The sequence below is a fragment of the Perissodus microlepis genome, chromosome 16 (genome assembly GCF_051167445.1).
Source record: "Perissodus microlepis isolate ML-2025 ecotype Zambia chromosome 16, ASM5116744v1, whole genome shotgun sequence".
Classification (NCBI taxonomy): domain Eukaryota; kingdom Metazoa; phylum Chordata; class Actinopteri; order Cichliformes; family Cichlidae; genus Perissodus; species Perissodus microlepis.
In genome coordinates, this window is record NC_140476.1 from 18780300 (window position 1) to 18798629 (window position 18330).

General features: G+C 38.7%; 1 protein-coding gene across 1 annotated transcript; it reads right to left on the reverse strand.

The window, feature by feature from the left end:
• Positions 1-399: 399 nt before the first annotated feature.
• Positions 400-13617, reverse strand: LOC146370745 (uncharacterized). The gene is made up of 7 exons (XM_084908924.1): positions 13453-13617; positions 11606-11699; positions 10075-10168; positions 5351-5496; positions 4493-4592; positions 3298-3376; positions 400-2971 (listed from the first exon to the last, which is right to left on the reverse strand). Exons 2-7 carry the CDS (start codon positions 11625-11627, stop codon positions 2897-2899), a joined length of 516 nt encoding a protein of 171 aa, XP_084765050.1. The 5' UTR covers positions 11628-11699; positions 13453-13617; the 3' UTR covers positions 400-2896.
• Positions 13618-18330: the final 4713 nt, after the last annotated feature.

The following is an 18330-nucleotide window of genomic DNA, read 5'->3' on the forward strand; positions in this document are numbered from 1 at the left end:
TTCGGCTTCAAGTGCAAGAAAGGCAACAGCTTTATTATGCAGTGTAAGCTGTGTTTGCCCAGAGAGACCGAGTTAGCAGCTTTTAAAAATTCCACATCAAACCTGCGCAAGCATGTAGAGGTAAGTTAAATACAACTCGTACCGTTATGGTAGCAAAAAGGCTGTGTTCAAATTAATCACATTAAGTTAAGACATCTGTGAAGAACACAGATAACGTTGGTTGGTACTAGCAACTTGCTGTAATCGGGCACGTTGTTGTCCACGCAATTTACATTTTTTTTACTGGGTTGGTAAATTGCCAAAAGAAAATGTGTTTACCTACGTTTTTCCTGTTTGTTAATAATAATAATTTATTTTAAAAAATAGTTAAATTAAAGACAGAAGCGGCTACTTTTTTACTTAACCCACATATGTCTTATTAGGGACGTCAAAAAACTTTCTCTCAAACTTAACACTGGCCTGCCTGCCTCAGCTGCCTTCGAGCGTCTCTTTAGCTGTGCTGGACTACTGTTCACTGCAAAGTGAGCAAGGATGAACTCTACTAACTTTAAAAATCAACTGCTCCTCAAAATTAACAGGAAGTTCAGAGAGTAACACTCTAGGATGGATACAGGAACTTTAATTTAGAGGTACAGTAGGGCAGGGCCAAGTTTAAAAAAATTAAAAAACATTTTTAAAGCAGCTGCCGTTCAGTTCAGTACTTGTTCTCTTATTTGACAGTTTAGAACACATTCTCATGTGAAAGAATGATATGGTTTTGTATTGAAAACACTGTGATACCTGACAGTTTGGTTGACTGGTTTGGTGACCATTATCCATTTTCATGTATAGACTTGCAGTTTAACTGCCACTGCACTTTAATTTGTAAAGTTTTTCTTTTCACTAAAAAAGAACTACTTTGAGATTTATATCCCACTGTCTTTTTTTGCACTACTCAGAAGCGGCTGCCCTCCTGCTGACAGAAAAGTAACTATGTAACTTTTACTCTGAGTACATTTTAAATGAGCTACTTTTTACTTTTACTTGAGTACATTTTTAGACAGGTAATTTTACTTGTACTTGAGTAAAATTTCAGCAAAGTAATAGTACTTTTACTTGAGTAAAATATTTTAGTACTCTTTCCACCTCTGCTTAATATATTATCATGCTTTTTACAACTACATAAATGTACTATTGCTGTGTGATTTATTACTATTACTGAAGGTCCGCGGCTCCGAACCGTAGTAAAGGGACCTCTGGCTAATACGGCGGGTTCGTAGCCGAAAAATAGCTTTACTTTGTTGTGTGGGTCAACTTTGCTTGCGAGAGAGGCAGAGAGAGGCGTTGAAAGGCTGCTCCAACGGAACTTATTGTTTCGGAGGAAAACACGAACACAGTGTACAGTCGAGTCTTAATAGCCTACAACTGGGCTCGTCAGGCACTCTTATTGGCTGCAGTGATTATTATTATATTTGCATGCTTCCAGCTCCCGTTTCTGCTCGATGACAACTCTTACTTTTCTCCCTCCCTCGCGCTCACAGACACATAACGGATATGGTAGTCCATTCTCCCTGCAGCACGGACTACACTGCCCATGATGCTACATTCTTTAGCGCTATGCCTGTAATCCTCTGCCTGTTGCCTTCATTTTAAATCATGCAGCATGAATGGTATCTGACCTTCTTGATGAATGCTCAATCATCCAGGTAAGAAAATCCACAGAAGTTGATTCTGTTCTTCTTGAAGTAGCATTTTCAAGATGTTTTGTCACTCATCAAAATATCATCCAAGTGACAGTGAGCACCTGGATGGTCTTTCCCTTTTAGGTGAAAAGGTGCTGGTTTCAGTCATTATGCAAATGCACTGTTTATAAGATTGGGGAAACTGCAGTCAGCTGAGACTGAAGAAGTCACTTGGATGAGTGACGAAACGTTTCTCCCACTGAAAACCCTGATTTCCAGATTAACAGAATCAAGGTATGATTTACTTACCTGGACGATTGAGCCTGCATTAAGATCGTATTTTCTAGTCTTTGGCTTGGAAGGACGTTTGTTTGGAAGCATATCTGGCGATGCTTTAACCTCTGCTTTGCGTTTGTGTGGGAGCCCTGTCAAAAAACCTGTCCATTATGCTAGCAGTGTCCAAGCATTCTTTTTTTTAATCCATACCGTGCCCCCCACTTTGGGTACCACTAGCATAATAGATAATGAACTGCCATCTGCTGGTTATTTCACCTCATTACATGCCGATGAATCATTTCAGGTAAATTCATCCTGTGCATTCAAATCTTTTCCAAAAGATGGCAGATCAAGACACTTCCAAACATGCAAATATGTCAAGCTTAATGTTGGCAAAATGGACTTTAAACAAGAACATCATTTTTATTAAAACCACAAGTACTCCTCTCAGTAGACTGAGGCGTGCTGGAGAACAGTCTGTCTTCATAGTTTTGATGTCTTCAGTGAAAATCTATAATGTAAATAGGCACAAAAATAAAGAAAAACCATTAATGCAATCCATTGTTGCTGAATTTGGTTTCTGTCTCAAGCAAGTATACTTATACCATGAAGTCAACACAAAACAGATGATCAGAGGGTTTCATTGAGATTACTTTGTGTGAAGACAGCAGTGAAATATTCTACTTAGCCTTTTACATTTTGAAATGGAAAGCAGCTTAAAGAAAACACAGTACATGACATCAAAGTGCATTTAGAGTATAAAGAGACATGGTGCTGAATGAATAAATTTTTATAGCTGTGGATAATGTTTGCAGTGGTAACATGTTTTTGTGCTGGTGGTTCTAATACTAATAAGCGGGTGGAAAACAATAAAACTGCTGCAACCAGTTTTATTGCTGATGAAACCCAAATGGCAATGACAGGCAGATATAGATAAGAACCAAGAATTTTCATCCTATTTAGTAGTCGAGTCTGGAACAAAAGGATGGTGGCGCCTTCAGTCCAAATGTCTTCCACAACTGCCAGAGACACTCCTGAGGCAGAGAATTCGGACACATTGTTTAAAGCTGTGTTTAAATTTACCTGAACATAAAAAGACTTTCAGTGTTTCTGCAGATTTTAGAAAAAGATATTAATTTAAATGTTCTAAGTAGTCAACACACATAATAGTAATGGAAAAAAAAATGATAAGTTAATACATTTATTGCTCAACTGCTCTCTCAAAAAGGCAGTTACAATAATTAAAAAGAAATATCGTGCATAACTAAAAGCTATAAAGTATGGCATACATACAGACATTAAGTCATTATTCGCCCCCAACACACGCACACGCCCATCTTTTCCCACTGTTTAAACATACCTTTTGTGCTGCCTCTTTTTTTCTTCTTTTAAATATACTGATCACCTTCTGGAGCTTGCTGCACTGCACATCTTCCTGGCTGAAGAATTATAAAATATTTTACTTACTACTACTACTACTACTACTTATTTACTATTAGCTGACAATGACGAGTGGTCGAATAATTTTTTTGAACCATTCCTAAAATAGCAATAAAACACTGAAAACACACTACTCCACATAAATCTGTATGATTGACAAGTGTATTTATAAAGCACTTTTAGTTATATGTAAACTCAATGTGCTTAATACAAACGAGTTACTGACAACACGTATGTAGGTGATGTCAAGTAAAAGTAATTATTCTACAGAAGGGTTTTTCCCATCTGTGTTTTATAATTAATATTACTGCTGCAGATGGTTAAGGTTGATGCTTTTCACTCAGTTTAATCTAAAGTAATAATAATAATGGATTGCATTTATATAGCGCTTTTCTAGGCACCCAAAGCGCTTTGCAATTGCAATTTCACTATTCATTCACTCTCACAATCACACACTGGTGGAGGTAAGCTACAGCTGCAACTGTCTGGGCAGACTGACAGAAGCGAGGCTGCCATATCGCGCCATTGGCCCCTCTGGCTAACACCAGTAGGCGGTAGGGTAAAGGGTCTTGCCCAAGGACACAACGACCAGAGAGCAGGGGGATCTCTGGTCGAACCGGCAACCTTCCGGTTACAGATGAGCTTCCCAACCCCCTGAACCACGGTTGCCCCAGCAATCATCATATTTAATAAAATCCAGTATGACTGTCCTGTGAGGACAGCATTTCTCTGAAGAAACAGTTGTTTAAGAGCTCAAAAAATAGCATCAAAATCATGATTGGGTTTTTTTTTTTTGTTTTTTTTTTTTTTTTTTAGAAAAAACGAACAAAGAAAAGAAGACTGAATTAAAGGGCTTAGGTGATGTGTGACACAGTAAGATGCAGATTAGTATGAAATCTGAATTTTCCACTACTTCAGAACTTCCTAGGCTGGACTGTAACTTTATTGTATTTGGTTGTATTTGTTTTTTTTTTTTATTTTTGTGAAATCTCAAATAAACATCAATGACTCAATGCATCAGATATTTCTGTCAAGGTTTATGATAAGCTTTGATATAAGGAGTTTTCCATATTATGCTACATATTAAGTGTATGCTGGGTTATGGTTCTAAGTACCTTTGAAAATGTCTGCATCTATAGAAGTACCACGCTGCAGCTCCAACAACATTCAGAGAAAGCAGAGCACCAAATAAGACCCAAACAGCACAGCATGCTTCTACAGGGACACAAGAAGGAAGAATATAATGAGATTGGGATGTGTTGTTTACACTTTCATTGCATCTAGTTTTGCATTTCACATTTAGATGAATCAAACAGTATTCAAACACCTGTACCCAACATATTCCCGATATGACCTAGAAAACAACAATCAGTAGCTTGAACATACTCTGAGGTGAAACTGACTTGAATAATAATTTGTTGCACTGGATGCACCATCCCATTCAAACTCATCCAAAGCATGTCTTTATCTGCTCACCCCAAACCGGTTGGAGCAGATGAGCCTGGTTCTGGAGGTTTCTTCCTGTTAAAAGGGAATTTTTCCTTCCCACTCTCGCCAAAGTGCTTGCTCATAGGGCATCATGATTGTTGGGGTTTTCTGTGTTCTGTATACTATTGTAGGGTCTTTACCTTATAATATAAAGCGCCTTGAGGCAACTGTTGTTGTGATTTGCTGCTATATAAATAAATCTGAACTGAAACTTGTATGTGGTGCTGGCTGCGGTTTAAGTCAACCACTTCATTAAAATATCTGTTCATCAAGGAATTCTAACATGTTGTTTCAGGATGGTTGGAATAATTTTACTTTAAATCTGGAAGCAAATGTTTCTCTTTCAATCCTTGACAGAAGTCAACAAAGAAGAAAACTGAACAACATCACAATGAAAACATCTACCAAAGGTCAAATCCAAAGCGTAAGAAACAAATTCAGAAAGATTTTGACAAACTGCACAGCTAAATACAAGTTCAATTCACCTGATGCCACATGCACATGCAGCTGACTGTGTTTTCTTCCATATGCTTCACACTGATAGAGGCCATTTAGGTCAGAGGTCAGACTCAGCAGTTGTAGCTTTGCACCGTCTACTTTGAAACCAGGCTGTGGCAAAGACTGTCCAGATCTGGAAAAAACATGAACAAGACTCTACATGAAATGTACAGAGAGGGCAAAACAATGTGAGTTTTGCAAAAATGCAAATTAATTTTAGTCATTAGCTTTTTGTGTTGCACTTTCCTTGCTCACACCAAAACATTACATTATTTAATTTTTACCTAATTACATGACTCCCTGAAAAACAAGATCCGAGGGGGTAGAGGCAGCCAGGCACATTCACATCACAACCCTCTCCCAATTGTTTCCATTTTCCCTTTTGATCCCACCATTATATCATAAAAATAAACACCATATTATTAAGCTTAGAATTCATGTTTGGGCACAACAAAGATCATTCATTTACTCAAATCAACACAGTCTTATTATATTCACTCTGTTTTACATTTATTGTCCACTTGTTGGCACAGTAGAGCAAGTGAAGCACAATGCAGCTTTGGCCCATGAGTTTACCAAGTGGATGAAAAGCTTTAATGCTTCATGAAACTTCATACAGCCATTACTGATTGCAGAATAAGGATCCAAATACTGAAACACAACAAAAAGGAAAAAATAATTTATTTTACTCATGTATACATGTGTGTTTAGCTATTAGCAGTGGCTCGTGGTGATGGTTTTACTTAAATTTTTAACTTCCTAATTAATTCCCTCCAACTGTTTTCTTACCACCATAATTACATCTTCCTCTCTTTCTTTCTCCCTACATTTTTGGGACTACTGTCCCTTGTCATGCATTTCTCCATGGACAGTGCTAGCAACAACACCTTTATGTGACTACCAAGGCTTTATAATAGTCAGTGCTTGTAATAGGATTGATGGTGCAGCAGCTAACATTTTGGTTAATTTGATACATTTTTATTTCTAGTTTCTTTTTCTGTCATAGCGTTTAAAGCTCCACCTTTTCACTTTTGGTTGTCCATCTTTATCAAAGGTTTCTTACACAGTAAACTTCTGTTCTACAAGGTGGATGGTAGGAGAACGGCCGGTCTTGTTAAGAGATTTGATCAGGCAATCCAGTGTCAGTAATGAAAAAGAATAAATGAGTGGCAGTCAGTGCTTGTAGGGCTAGTGGCAGTGGACCACTAGCCAGCCTGTAGGCTATAAAATGATATTGACGACAAAGAAAAAAAATGATATTGACCCATCGGCCCAGAAGTGTCCTGGCACACTGGGAAAATGCCTGGTATGCCAGATTACCAGTCCAGCCTGGTAGGTAGAAAGACTAAACACAGATGGACACAACAGACACAAACACAGTGAAGGAACACAAAGCTCAGAAAAAATGAGTATCAAAATAAAACAGTAAGTAACTAATACAAAGGTTAAATAAAAACCTACATATACCAACTTAACATTGAGGGAAACACTGGGAAAGGATAGAAAACATGCAGGGCTCTAATTTCTCAATGGCACCAATGCAACCAGCTGCTTGAGTAAGAAAAAAAAGTCTCCGTGTGGTCAACAACAGACACAATATGCCTATATCGTGCTCTAAACCAATCAGAGATAGTCAAGGGCGGGACCTCTCTGATTGGCCGTGGTACAGATATTCCTATAGGCCTGCATGTGTACGTTTGAAAGTGCAGGCGGATGGAGAGAGAGGTGAGTAGCCTAGGCCCGATAGAAGTTGATATAACTGTGGGTAATGAGAAAAGATGAAGACAACGAATTATAACTTTTTTGTTAAGGCCTGATCCGTCTGAAATTCATAGCCAGTGTTCTGACACAGAACCATCAAGCTCTTAGGTTATGTCTAACACTAGTCCAGGGGCGGCATCAGATAATGAGCCACATACGATTGACTCCGAGCCAGAGCCCACTGAAAGTAAAAGGGGGAAAGTGTATAAATTTCAAACAGAGTGGCTTGACCAGTTTCCCTGGCTAAGATACAGTAAAGCTGACAACGTGATGCACTGCATTTACTGTCGTGAGTGTGGAAAGACCATGGCCGGATGTTCTGGGAATCCATCCTATCTGACAAACTATCATACCCATTGTTTCTGCGCATGTGCATAAAGTACATAAGGTAGGAGGTTTTGCCAAAGTAGTGGAAGCCGAGATGATGATTACGTTTAATATTGCCTACAATATTGCCAAAGAAGAAATTCTGTTCACTAAGTTCAAGTCCAAAAAAATTCTTCACAAGAAAATGGCTTTAACGTAAACCCATCGTACAGTAATGATGTTGCGTGCACCCAGTTTATAGGTGTCATCGCAGACACATTCAAGCTGGCCACCTAAGGACTGCAATGGAGGACAGTCCATAAGATATCAAGCTGTTCAGATGTTCAGATATTGAGATGTTCGGTTTGAAGCCTTTGAGACACTTTAAGGCCCTTTTAATTTAGCTTTTCTTTTTATTTAATATATCTTGAGGTGTTTGAAGTTTAAATTTCAGCTCAGAGAAGCACTTTAAGCACTAGCACTTTTTCAGTAACTTATCTTTCTTGTAGAACTGTGCTCCAAATAAAGAACTTTGTGTTGACAAGATTGTTAGTTAATTATTTACAAATCAATATTGTCTGCATGGATAGCAATTTTCAAAAAAAAAAAAAAGTGAACATTTAAAACTGCAGTGTTAAGCGATGCGGTAGAAAGACTTGGGTGCACCTAAGAAGAATGTTAGTCTAGAGCCCTGACATATACAAGACTTAACACAACACAACTAAAAGCAAAATGATAACAGAAAAGCACTAAATAAGCCAAAAGTAATATTAAACAAAAGCACAAAAACCTTTTTTTTTAATATTAGTTTCTGGCACAGGCAGTTAAAAATCACTTAATTTGGATTTTGAGTACACCACGTGACCAGATGATTCATTATTTAGTTTCTATTTTTTTAAATATCTCTGTCCAGCCTTTCTATGGGGAGTTTGTTTGTTATTCTCATATTTGCACGGGTTCACGGGTTCACCAGCTACTCCGGCTTCCTCCCACAGGGCAAAGACATGCAGTTACTGGTTCTCTGTTTTAGTAAGCTGGTGACGCGTCTCTTACCATTATAGCAACTAGGACAGGCCCCAGCCCCCACACGCATGACCCTGAACTAGATAAGTGGACAATGATAAGTGAAACTATGTGTCAACAGTCTTTCAGCTTCTGTCTGCTGATCTAAAACGGCCTCTGCAATCCTCCAGAGTTCCAATGACAAAACACTTTTCTTTTTATTTGCAACATTTTTTTCAGTCAAGTCACAATGTCTCTTGACTATTGCACAGCAATTGCAATAGGCTACAGCAGATCATTTTATGTGGCTTTTTGAATGCAGTTTTCCTATCCTGTCACTGCACATTGACTTGAGTAGAAAAGATGATCAGATATGTTTAACTGGATATCATCAAAAGGAGGGTTGAACCACTATTTTTATTTTTGCTTTTAAACCACAGAATGATTAGTAGTAGCAGTCTTCAATTATAGGCTTGTTTTATAGCCTAGGTTGTGGACATTTTGTTGTACTTCTTTTTTGCATGTTGTCAGAGGTTGACAATAAATGTTAGTTAACCAACAACAGCTGATGAGTTTGAGTGATACAGGTAGGCCTGTCATGGGACTAGTGAGCAAGGGGAGTTGTACTCTTGGTTGGGTTGCTAGCTTGACTTTCAACACAATGTTCATTCTCAATCATTGGATTTTCTTGTTGTTGAAGCTTTCTGGATTTTTGGCCTCCGCTTTTTTTTTTGTAACTTTACAAAAACATATTCACTCAGTTCGGACCATCCACATATTAACAGCCATGCCTTTGGGATTCCTATAGTTTACGCTGAAGACTAGAATTCTCTGAGCATCTTCAACTAAAATTCAAATGTGTTTGCACATTTATCTCCTGGAAAGAGCTCACTGTCAGCGAAAGGAAAAAAAAAAACCACCACCACCAACAAAACTTATGGCATCAAGTCTATTCAGGTGAAAAAAAACTTCACAAACACAATTATTATTCAGTGTTTCCCTTTTCACAAGCAGTTGCGACAGTGGATGGCTCTGAATATTTGAGCTTGCAGAGGTCTCCTCCTGGTCTCAAACCAGCGAGATTTCACGTACGAATGTGTAAACTACTACACCATGGTATCTAATGCAATAGTATCCAACTTTGCCCAGCTTTAACAGAGTTTTTATTTAATTTACTTTGTGATCTTTTCCATGGGAGTAGGCTACATCAAATTTGACAGTTGCTGCATTTATGGAAATAATCTGCATTAGAAGCAGTTTGCATTTCACATGAGAATAACTCTTACACGTGACCAGTTTTTGTACAATTTATGTGATTCTTAGGTTTGTGGTTATTTGTATGTCATCTATTAAGTATGTTTCTCTTAGTCTTCCGTTTTGTGTGATTTTTGAGTTTTTCTTCCTCATTGTCTTCTCCTGTGTTTAGTCAGTCTCTGTGTTTCTGCTCTGTTTTCTAGTTCCTAGTTTCCTGGTTTCCTCCTGGCCTGTACCGTTTAGTTTTGAGTATAGCATTTGTTACAGCAATAAAGCTGCCTCTTCCACTTCATCCCTTTGTGTTTGAGTCCTGCCTGACCTGCCACTCACCATACACACACACACACACACACACACACACAGTCAGTAATTATTCAAATGACTTTACCTGCTCCAGTTAAATATTGCATTTGGGTTGGCTTCTGTCACACACTCAAACGAGTCCTCTGAAATCACTCTAATGTTCACTTCTGTGGGTGAGACTGCAAAAGATATAGAGAAAAGTGTGTTAATCCTGAACTAAGGAAATATTAATGATTTCACATATGTTTGAATCCTATTATGGCACACAAATCCATAAATCTTGGTTACTTGTCATTTAGATCAAGGAGTGATCCCTTCATAGTGATTTAAATATGTCACTGACTCAATTACAAACACCTTCAACTAAAAAAACTGAAGGTTGGTAACACTGCAGGACAGTGCTGTGTCACTGAAATGGTCATGGATTGGTATTGAGGGATGAAGGCCTGCTGAGAGAGCATTACCTTGGATTTCTGGCACAGCTCAGTCCATTAACTGTAGCTACTGACAGTCAGCATGTCTCTGACAAAATGAGTGTTAAGTTTTGACTTTTTTCGATGCCTCAGTTCAGGTAAACTAAGCTCATTCAAGGTAGCCAAAAACTCCAAATTGAGGTATATTGACCTCAATCATTGGATTTTCTTGTAAGCAGACTGCAGCAAAGACTGGCCAGATCTGGAAAAACATGAATGAGACTGTACATGAAATTTTACAGAGAGGGCAGTACAATGTGAGTTGTGCCAAAAGTCAAAAGAATTTCAGTTATTAGCTCTTTGTTAGCAATGCTAAACTGCACACTGTGGTATTCAACAGTCTGGCTTCATAGCAGAAGAGTCCAGAGTCTGAACCCAGCTAGTATCACCAGGTTATAGGTTATGGAATGTTATTAAATAAAGACATAAGAGTACACAGTAGTAAACACGGTCATGTCCTGACTTGTTTTTAGATGTATTGTTTCAAGTTAAAAGTTAACCAGAAAAAAAGTTCTGATTGAACATTTTATTAATAAAATGCAACATTTTTTCAGATCAATGCATTCTGTTTTTATTTACACATTGTCTCAATATTTTTTGTAACTGATTTTGTATCTGCATGCTAATGTTGATTGCTATACAAAGATTTGGGCCTTTTGATAAACAAAATGAAAGTTAACACTGAATAGATGAAAGCTGTTAAACACTTGTTGTCAGCATCCAAATGATGTTTCCTTTGTTGGAAGACCAAAACCTTAGCTTACATTTTTAAAAGTATTTTTATATGTGTATAAATATATGTCATTTATTTTCTGAATATACAGCTTGCTCACACGCTGCTCCCAGCGCTGATATTTTCTGAAAACACTGTCAGCTAAAGTTTAAATGTTGTATTTTTAAATTGGCTGCCATCTGATCAGACTGCAGCTTATGTGCTTGAAGTGTTCACACTGAGCTTTAATCTGATATTGTTTCTACAGTTTATTTTCTGTTTGTCTTTTGCCCTGTCTCCCTCCTCCGCCCTCCTAAAATTGAACTGACCTCTGCTACAGGTAATATAGCACTAAATACAATGTCACTCTATCTCTCTAAAGGCTTTTCCAGAACATGTTTGAGCTGAAACCATTATATAAACTACTTTACCTGTACCAGGTAACGTTTGCATTTGGGCTCTCTTCTGTCACACACTCGAATGAGTCCTCTGAAATTGCTCTAATGTTCACTTTGGTGGGAGAGACTGCAAAAACAGAGAGAGAACTGTGTTAGTTCTGGGTGGCAGAAATACTAATGATGTCTGGAAGTGATACTTTTCAAATTTTCCTCTTGTGCAAACCGTGTTGCAAATACTGCAAACCATTGCTTCACATCAATGTACATAATTATTTTAATTCAGCCACACGTGAGAGTTTTTTCACCATACACAGGTGGACTTGCTGGTGCCTTGCTGGATAATCCAAATGTGGATTATGATGGGTGGACATTCCCCATCATGATTTTGATCAGAAGTCCTGTTTCCATCAGTTATGGAACGCTGTCCAGGTCCTGAAGCAGCTAAGCAGCCCCAGACTATTGTAGCTTAAATTGTAGACGACAAACTTCTACCGCTTCCCATTTGTGCTGCATGGATCGTATGACTGAGGAGATCGGTGAAGTATAATGAACAGCTTTTGAAACTGCTTTTCCTGTATGACATAACATCTCTTCATGCAGGAAGTAGTGGACCGGAAAAAGAAAAACAATCAAAATTGGTCAGCAACATTACTCTGCCGGACAGGCTGCATCATTACAGTCGTCACTGACTGGTACTTCATCAGAATTACCCAGTATTCCCAACGCAGGTCAGGTCCACTAACCTGTAAATCTGCATGGCTCTAAAAAAAAAATCTGAAACTGATTCGAAGCCTGAAAACTCAAAATTCTAGGTATATATTGAACTCAACAGATTGCATTCATTATTTTGCACTGTCCAAAAAGTAACTCCCATGCTAAGGCTCCTTGGCAGTGGAAACTGCTGAAACGATTTTTCCATGTTTTGGGAATGAAAAAAATGATTCTTTCCAAAGCCTCTTTTGGAATTCGTTAATAATATTTGAGTTCAGTTCAGTAATATCACCTTCCAGTTGAGGAGGAGTTGTACAGGGAGATGACCAAAGGCGGGAATGATTTCCTGCTTTTTGGTAATCTTAGTCTCTCACTGAACGTGCTCCTGTGACTAGCCAGTACATCATGGAGTGGGTGGGAGGTATTTTCCATGATTGGCCTTATCTTGGACAACATCTGCCTCTCAGACACCACCCTAATGGAGTCCAACTCCATCCCCAACACATTACTGGCCATATGGACCAGTTTATTTAGTCTGTTGGTATCTGTGACCCTCAACCTGCTGCCCCAGCATGCAACAGCACAGAGGGGGTGTTCACCCCAGTTACCAAACAGGCTAGGACCGCCACTGTTCTCAGGACCTCACACAGTCCCAGCTCTTTCTAACAGATGGGTTCAGCCTTATAGAAAACCATGCAGATTCTTCCTCAGCCTCTCATTTATAAAAAAAAAAACTGCCACTTTGTTTTTTGAGAAAAACTGTCCTGTAATTGGCAGGTTTACTGAAATGAATTGACTTTATATTTGTATGTACACTAGCACACTGTTAGTTTCTTAGTCCATGGGTGTATTTTAAACACATTTAAAAGTTAGGAAGATTATATCTAAATTCATTGTGGGTCAAAAAGAGTGGTTTGTAATATCAATCTCATTAGGTCGTAGATTTAAAACTGCTTTTATATCACAATTTAAAACAGCAACAACAACATGGATTTCTGTTCACAGCGCAGCCAATTACCTTCCACTGCTGTCAGTAAGCAGTGTCTGCAATTTTTACAATGACCGCAGTCTTTTTTTTAACTTAATTTACAAAAGTACAGGTTTAGATATGATTCGTAGTTACATCCGCACCAAACGGACGCATTAGAGCAAAGACAAGGGCTACATACCGTCAGCATCGCTGGTGAACAGGAGCGAAGAGATAAGCACCAAACCAAAGAGTTTCACAGAAAAGTGGCTGGAATTTCCAGGAAAAAAACTCATGACTGTTTCCACGAGAGATAAGCGATGTGCCAGCAACAGTTAGTGAGTTATTAAGAGATAAGTCTTACAAAATCTGTTAGGGCGAAAAGGAATGTTACAGAAAAATCTACTACCTCTCTGATCTATTGGGAGAGGGGGAGTTTGGCTAATTGCTCTACAATCCTTGAAGGGGATGGCTTTGGAATACGTGATTCTTTGTGCTATTTAAAAGCAACTATAAAAACTCTTCTAAGATTTATGTGACTGCAAATAAAAAATAAAAAAGACTGCAGGATTGCAAGTTTAGGCGAGTTTACAGCCCCAGGTCCAGGTGAAAACAAGTAAAAAAATATCTTACCTTATCTTCTCTTCAGTTAGAATAATTATATAAATTAAGATGGAGCAATTTATGTGTTGCAGAGTGTAGCATGGTGGAAAAGAATTGAGAGAATCTTCCACTAAACGTTTGGGTTGGCATTGCTTTTCATTTTTTGCTAACTGCATGCTTAGATGCTTTTGTGCCAGATGTGAGGTGAGTCACATCCATGGGGGAGTTGAGATTCTACTCTAGTCCAGCTGCTAGCTATTTGGAGCTGAGTACAGGAAGCAGTTGATTGGGAAGGATTTTAGCCCTTCTTTATAAAGGGGAGAGGAAACTGGAGGGGTGTTGTTTTTTTTAGTAGGACACTGTTGCAGCAGAGAAGTTGACTTTGGAGGCTCCAGGATAAAAAGTGTACATTTTAAAGGGAATGATTTTTAACCTGGCCTGGTTTTGCTTTTAAAATAATCTGATAATGCTGGAGGGAGGACTCGTTTTAATTAGGGTTCATGTGGATCTGCTGGGATAAAAACACTAGATTGGAGACCCTCTGTGCCCAAGGAAACTAGTCAAAATGTAGAGAAGTTTGAGCTCAAGAATAGAAGCTCCAGGATCTTGTGTAGAGACCCACACTCTAACAACGCCAGGTCTAATAAGGTGGGTGGAAAGCCTTTCTCAGGAAGATGCAAGATTGATATGCTTTTGGGTGCTTGTTCTTCTGAGTGACCACCTTTCCCTGTTTGTAACTAGGCTAACAACTCTAACAACCTGCGGCAGCTTTGGGCCTTGGATTCCAGACCGGAGTGTGGTGGTTTCTTACTGGTCAATATTAGAGCTCAGGGGTGTCAAACTCATTTTGCATCACGGGCCACATACTGCCCATTTTGATCAGAATTGGTGAAACTCCATTTTCTGTCAGTGTAAAGCAGTTATATATGTAACTGATTTTTATATGATAAGGACAAAGCTGCTGTGACAAAGAAGTCTGTCTGCATGACTCCTTGGAGTTTGAGCTGAAATTTCTTCTGTACAGTCAATTTCTTGTCAGAGGTCATTTTGGGGGGTAAAAAACCCAAAAAACTGCAGACTTGTAATAAGCGTAATAAGCAAGCCAATAAGGCAGAAATGAGATTTTTGATGGGAAACTGAGGTAAAGCTGTGCAGGAAATGTGTGTGTGTGTGTGGGTTTTGTTTTTGGGTTTTTTTATCTTGGAGGAAGGGAGGCAGCCAGTGTAAGAGGGAAATCATTAGAATGTTTTTCTAACAAGAAGCCTAGCTTTGGTCTTCTTTTGATTAGATTAGATAAAACTTTACTAATCCCTCTGAGAAATTCTGTTTCCAGTAGCACAGCACCGACAGAAATTGCAAAAGAACGTATGCAGAAATAGAAATATACCATATATACACATGTATAAATACAGAGACATAAATAAATACAGAGTATATAATAGTGATAAATAGGAATACCAGGGAATTGCACATTTCAACTATTTTTAGTCTATTGCACCGTTGAGTATAGAAAAACATTGCACAGTGAAAAGGGAACTACAGCTTAGTTCTTCCCGCCCTCCTTTGCCCCCCTGTTTCCCCTCCCTCTCCCCTCCAGTGAGGAGTTAAACAGTCTGATGGCGTGTGGGACAAAGGAGTTTTTGAGTCTGTTGGTACTTGACTTGGGGAGAAGCGACCTGTCACTGAACAGACTCCTCTGGTTGTTTATGGCCGTGTGCAGAGGATGCCCACCATTGTTCATAATGTCCAACAGTTTCTTTAATGTCCTCTTCTGTGCCACTGTCACCAGAGTGTCCAGCTGTATGCCAACCACAGAGCCAGTTTTTGATTAGTTTTTCCAGCCTGGATGTGTCCTCCTTTGCTGTGCTGCTCCCCCAGTACACCATCGCATAGAACATTACTCCAGCAACCACTGACTGGTAAAACATCCTCAGGAGTTTCCTGCAGATGTTAAAAGACCTCAGCCTCCTGAGGAAATACAGTCTACTTTGGCCTTTTTTATACAGCTGCTGCGTGTTGCATGACCAGTCCAGTTTGTTGTCCACCCACAGCCTGAGGTACTTGTAGGTGTTGACCTCCTCCACCTCCTCTCCCTCTATCTGAACTGGCAGTGGACCTCATGTGACGAAGTTCCTCACCAGACAAGTTCCTCTACAAGTATTGTAGAATAAGTTTTGGGTGTAGACTGTTACACTGTGATACTAACAGATGCAAGACTATGACCCCTCTCAGGAATGTGGATGGAGGTTGTGATATCTGCAACAGGGCTGTAAATGGTAGGGAGTGTTCTTCCACTCCTTCCCCATTCTCTGACTTTCTACAGGCCTGACAGGATTACCACATGCAATAAAAATGCTTACTGCCTGTGTGTGGGAGCCAGAGAGAGACTCAGGTCCATGACTCTAACCATTTCATAATAAATGGTGAAAACTTATAATTTGAGCATATTTGCCTCCAGTATTGGGGGTTTAACGAGTTAATTGTTTATTGGTTAATTGCTATAAACAAAATGGCCATAAGGTTTTTATCAGTAAGAAAAGCTGTAAAATTAAAGAAAATGCAGTAAAAAACAAAATGTGTGCTTGTGTGTGTTTGTGGTGAGCAGCAAGTTCATTTGTTATTGTTATAAATGGCTTCAAGTGCACATTCATGCCTGTGAGACTCATCCAAACATAAACCATGGCTCTGTGCTACATGCAGACATTTCTGCATCTCTGCCATTTAAACACACTTTGTATACAATCAATTTTAAGTAATATTCAATACTGAACTGTAAATGTAGGCTTTTTTAAGGAAGATATTTGTTATTCAGTGTTGTCATAAAGGCCTTAATTTTTTGCAATTTGCTACTACTAGGGAGAAAACATGTGAGGTTTAAGGCCTGGACAAATTTGAAACGTTTTGTCGTTAAAAATGGAAAATGGCTGAAAATAAAAACGGTATTACGTTAGCCAGTTTCATAAATACTGAACTGATTTGGAGTCTCCAATATCATTGAAATGTAGCCAGATGCTGCTCACTTTCCTTTTTCACTCATTTCTTCACTTTTACTGCAGGCTTGGATTTAAATCTGCCTCCCCCGTCTTTCTGTGCACCTGGCCTGTATGGATATACTTGCTGTCTTCAGATAATAATGACAAATGGTCATATAATGACCAAAATTCAGTATACTAATTAATCTGAACTCTCACTGATAAAAATCTAAACAAAGATACAGCTCCATTCAAGTCTTTTCAATGACAAAGAAGGACGTCACAAAAACCAGAGCATGGTTTGTTAAGATATTTTTTAGTTTTGTGATTATGTTTAAGTTGTAGCTTCATTTTAAATGTAATAGGAGCTTGTGGATAGGAGCCACCGCAGGGAGGGAGATTCAAGTTAACGGTCTCCCCCCTCTCTCTCTTTCTCTCTCACTCTCCTTTTAAGGAAATGTTTAAGTTTCTATACATACCAAGCTACCTCCTGTTTCAGCAGATAAGCGAACAGTTTTCCTCCTATCATGGAAATGTGTTTTGAACATGACACTCCTACTTCCTTGTAAGCTTGCTTGGTATAAATAAAGAATGCTCTGAAAGCCCTGGGCGGTTTTTCTGTCACATCTGTTGTGCGCACTTTGACAGCAGAGCAGATCGGACCGTGACCGCCCATGCGCATGTAAAAAATTAGATATCTGAGTGTGACTTCATTTGCCTTTCTAATAATTTTCTCTTCACATTTTCAAAAACTGTTTGTCCTTAACTTACTGCAACATCCAAAACCAGAGATCATTACAAAGCAGGACTTTGGCTTATCCAGGTAATTTCAGGGTTGACCTCGTTTTTTTGTACCACAAAGATGGTTCTGGGATGTTACTGCGATAATCGCTATGGTAATTTATACTGCATCTGCTTATAGATCAACAAGTATGAAATCACTGCCTACTGACCAATCAAGTCTCTAGAAAATTCACCATTCCTGCAAAATCTGTTTTTTTTTTTTTTGTTTGTTTGTTTGTTTTTTCATTTTTACTCCGAAACCCTTAAATAGCACTGATTCTGCACCCGAGATTACAAGGACTGAATTTGCAGCTAGTAGAATAAAAATAAGAATTAAAATAACTTTATCAATCCCAAAGGGAAATTCATATAACAAAGCTCATCTGCTATTTTTATGAGAATTTAAATAGCTGTGGGAGGGAATACTTTTCTGCAACTCTGTTTCATAAAAATGCCGTAAAGTTGGCGACCACAGTTATTCAGGATGGCTTCTATCATCCTTCATGTGCATCTTTCTACCATCTCCCCTAGCGTGTCCATTCTGGCTCCAATTAAAGAGCCAGTTTTCTTCACTGGTTTGTCCAGTCTCCTTGCATCCTTGTTTCTTATGCTTCATCCCCAGCAGACTGCAGCATCAGAAAAGCCTACTTATCATTACAGGTAGTCTAGTTTGTTATCTAGGTGTAAACCTAGATATTTATATTTCATTACCACCTCTGTGT

Bases quoted from the DNA above. Each gene is read 5' to 3' on its own strand.
- LOC146370745 (XM_084908924.1), bottom strand. From the start codon at position 11,627: ATGCAAACGTTACCTGGTACAG. The intron at 3,377-4,492 runs GTACTTAGAACC...ATAATTCTTCAG, and splicing joins AGATGCAGACATTTTCAAAG to CCAGGAAGATGTGCAGTGCA. The intron at 2,972-3,297 runs GTATGTTTAAAC...TCTCTGCCTCAG, and splicing joins AAAAAGAGGCAGCACAAAAG to GAGTGTCTCTGGCAGTTGTG.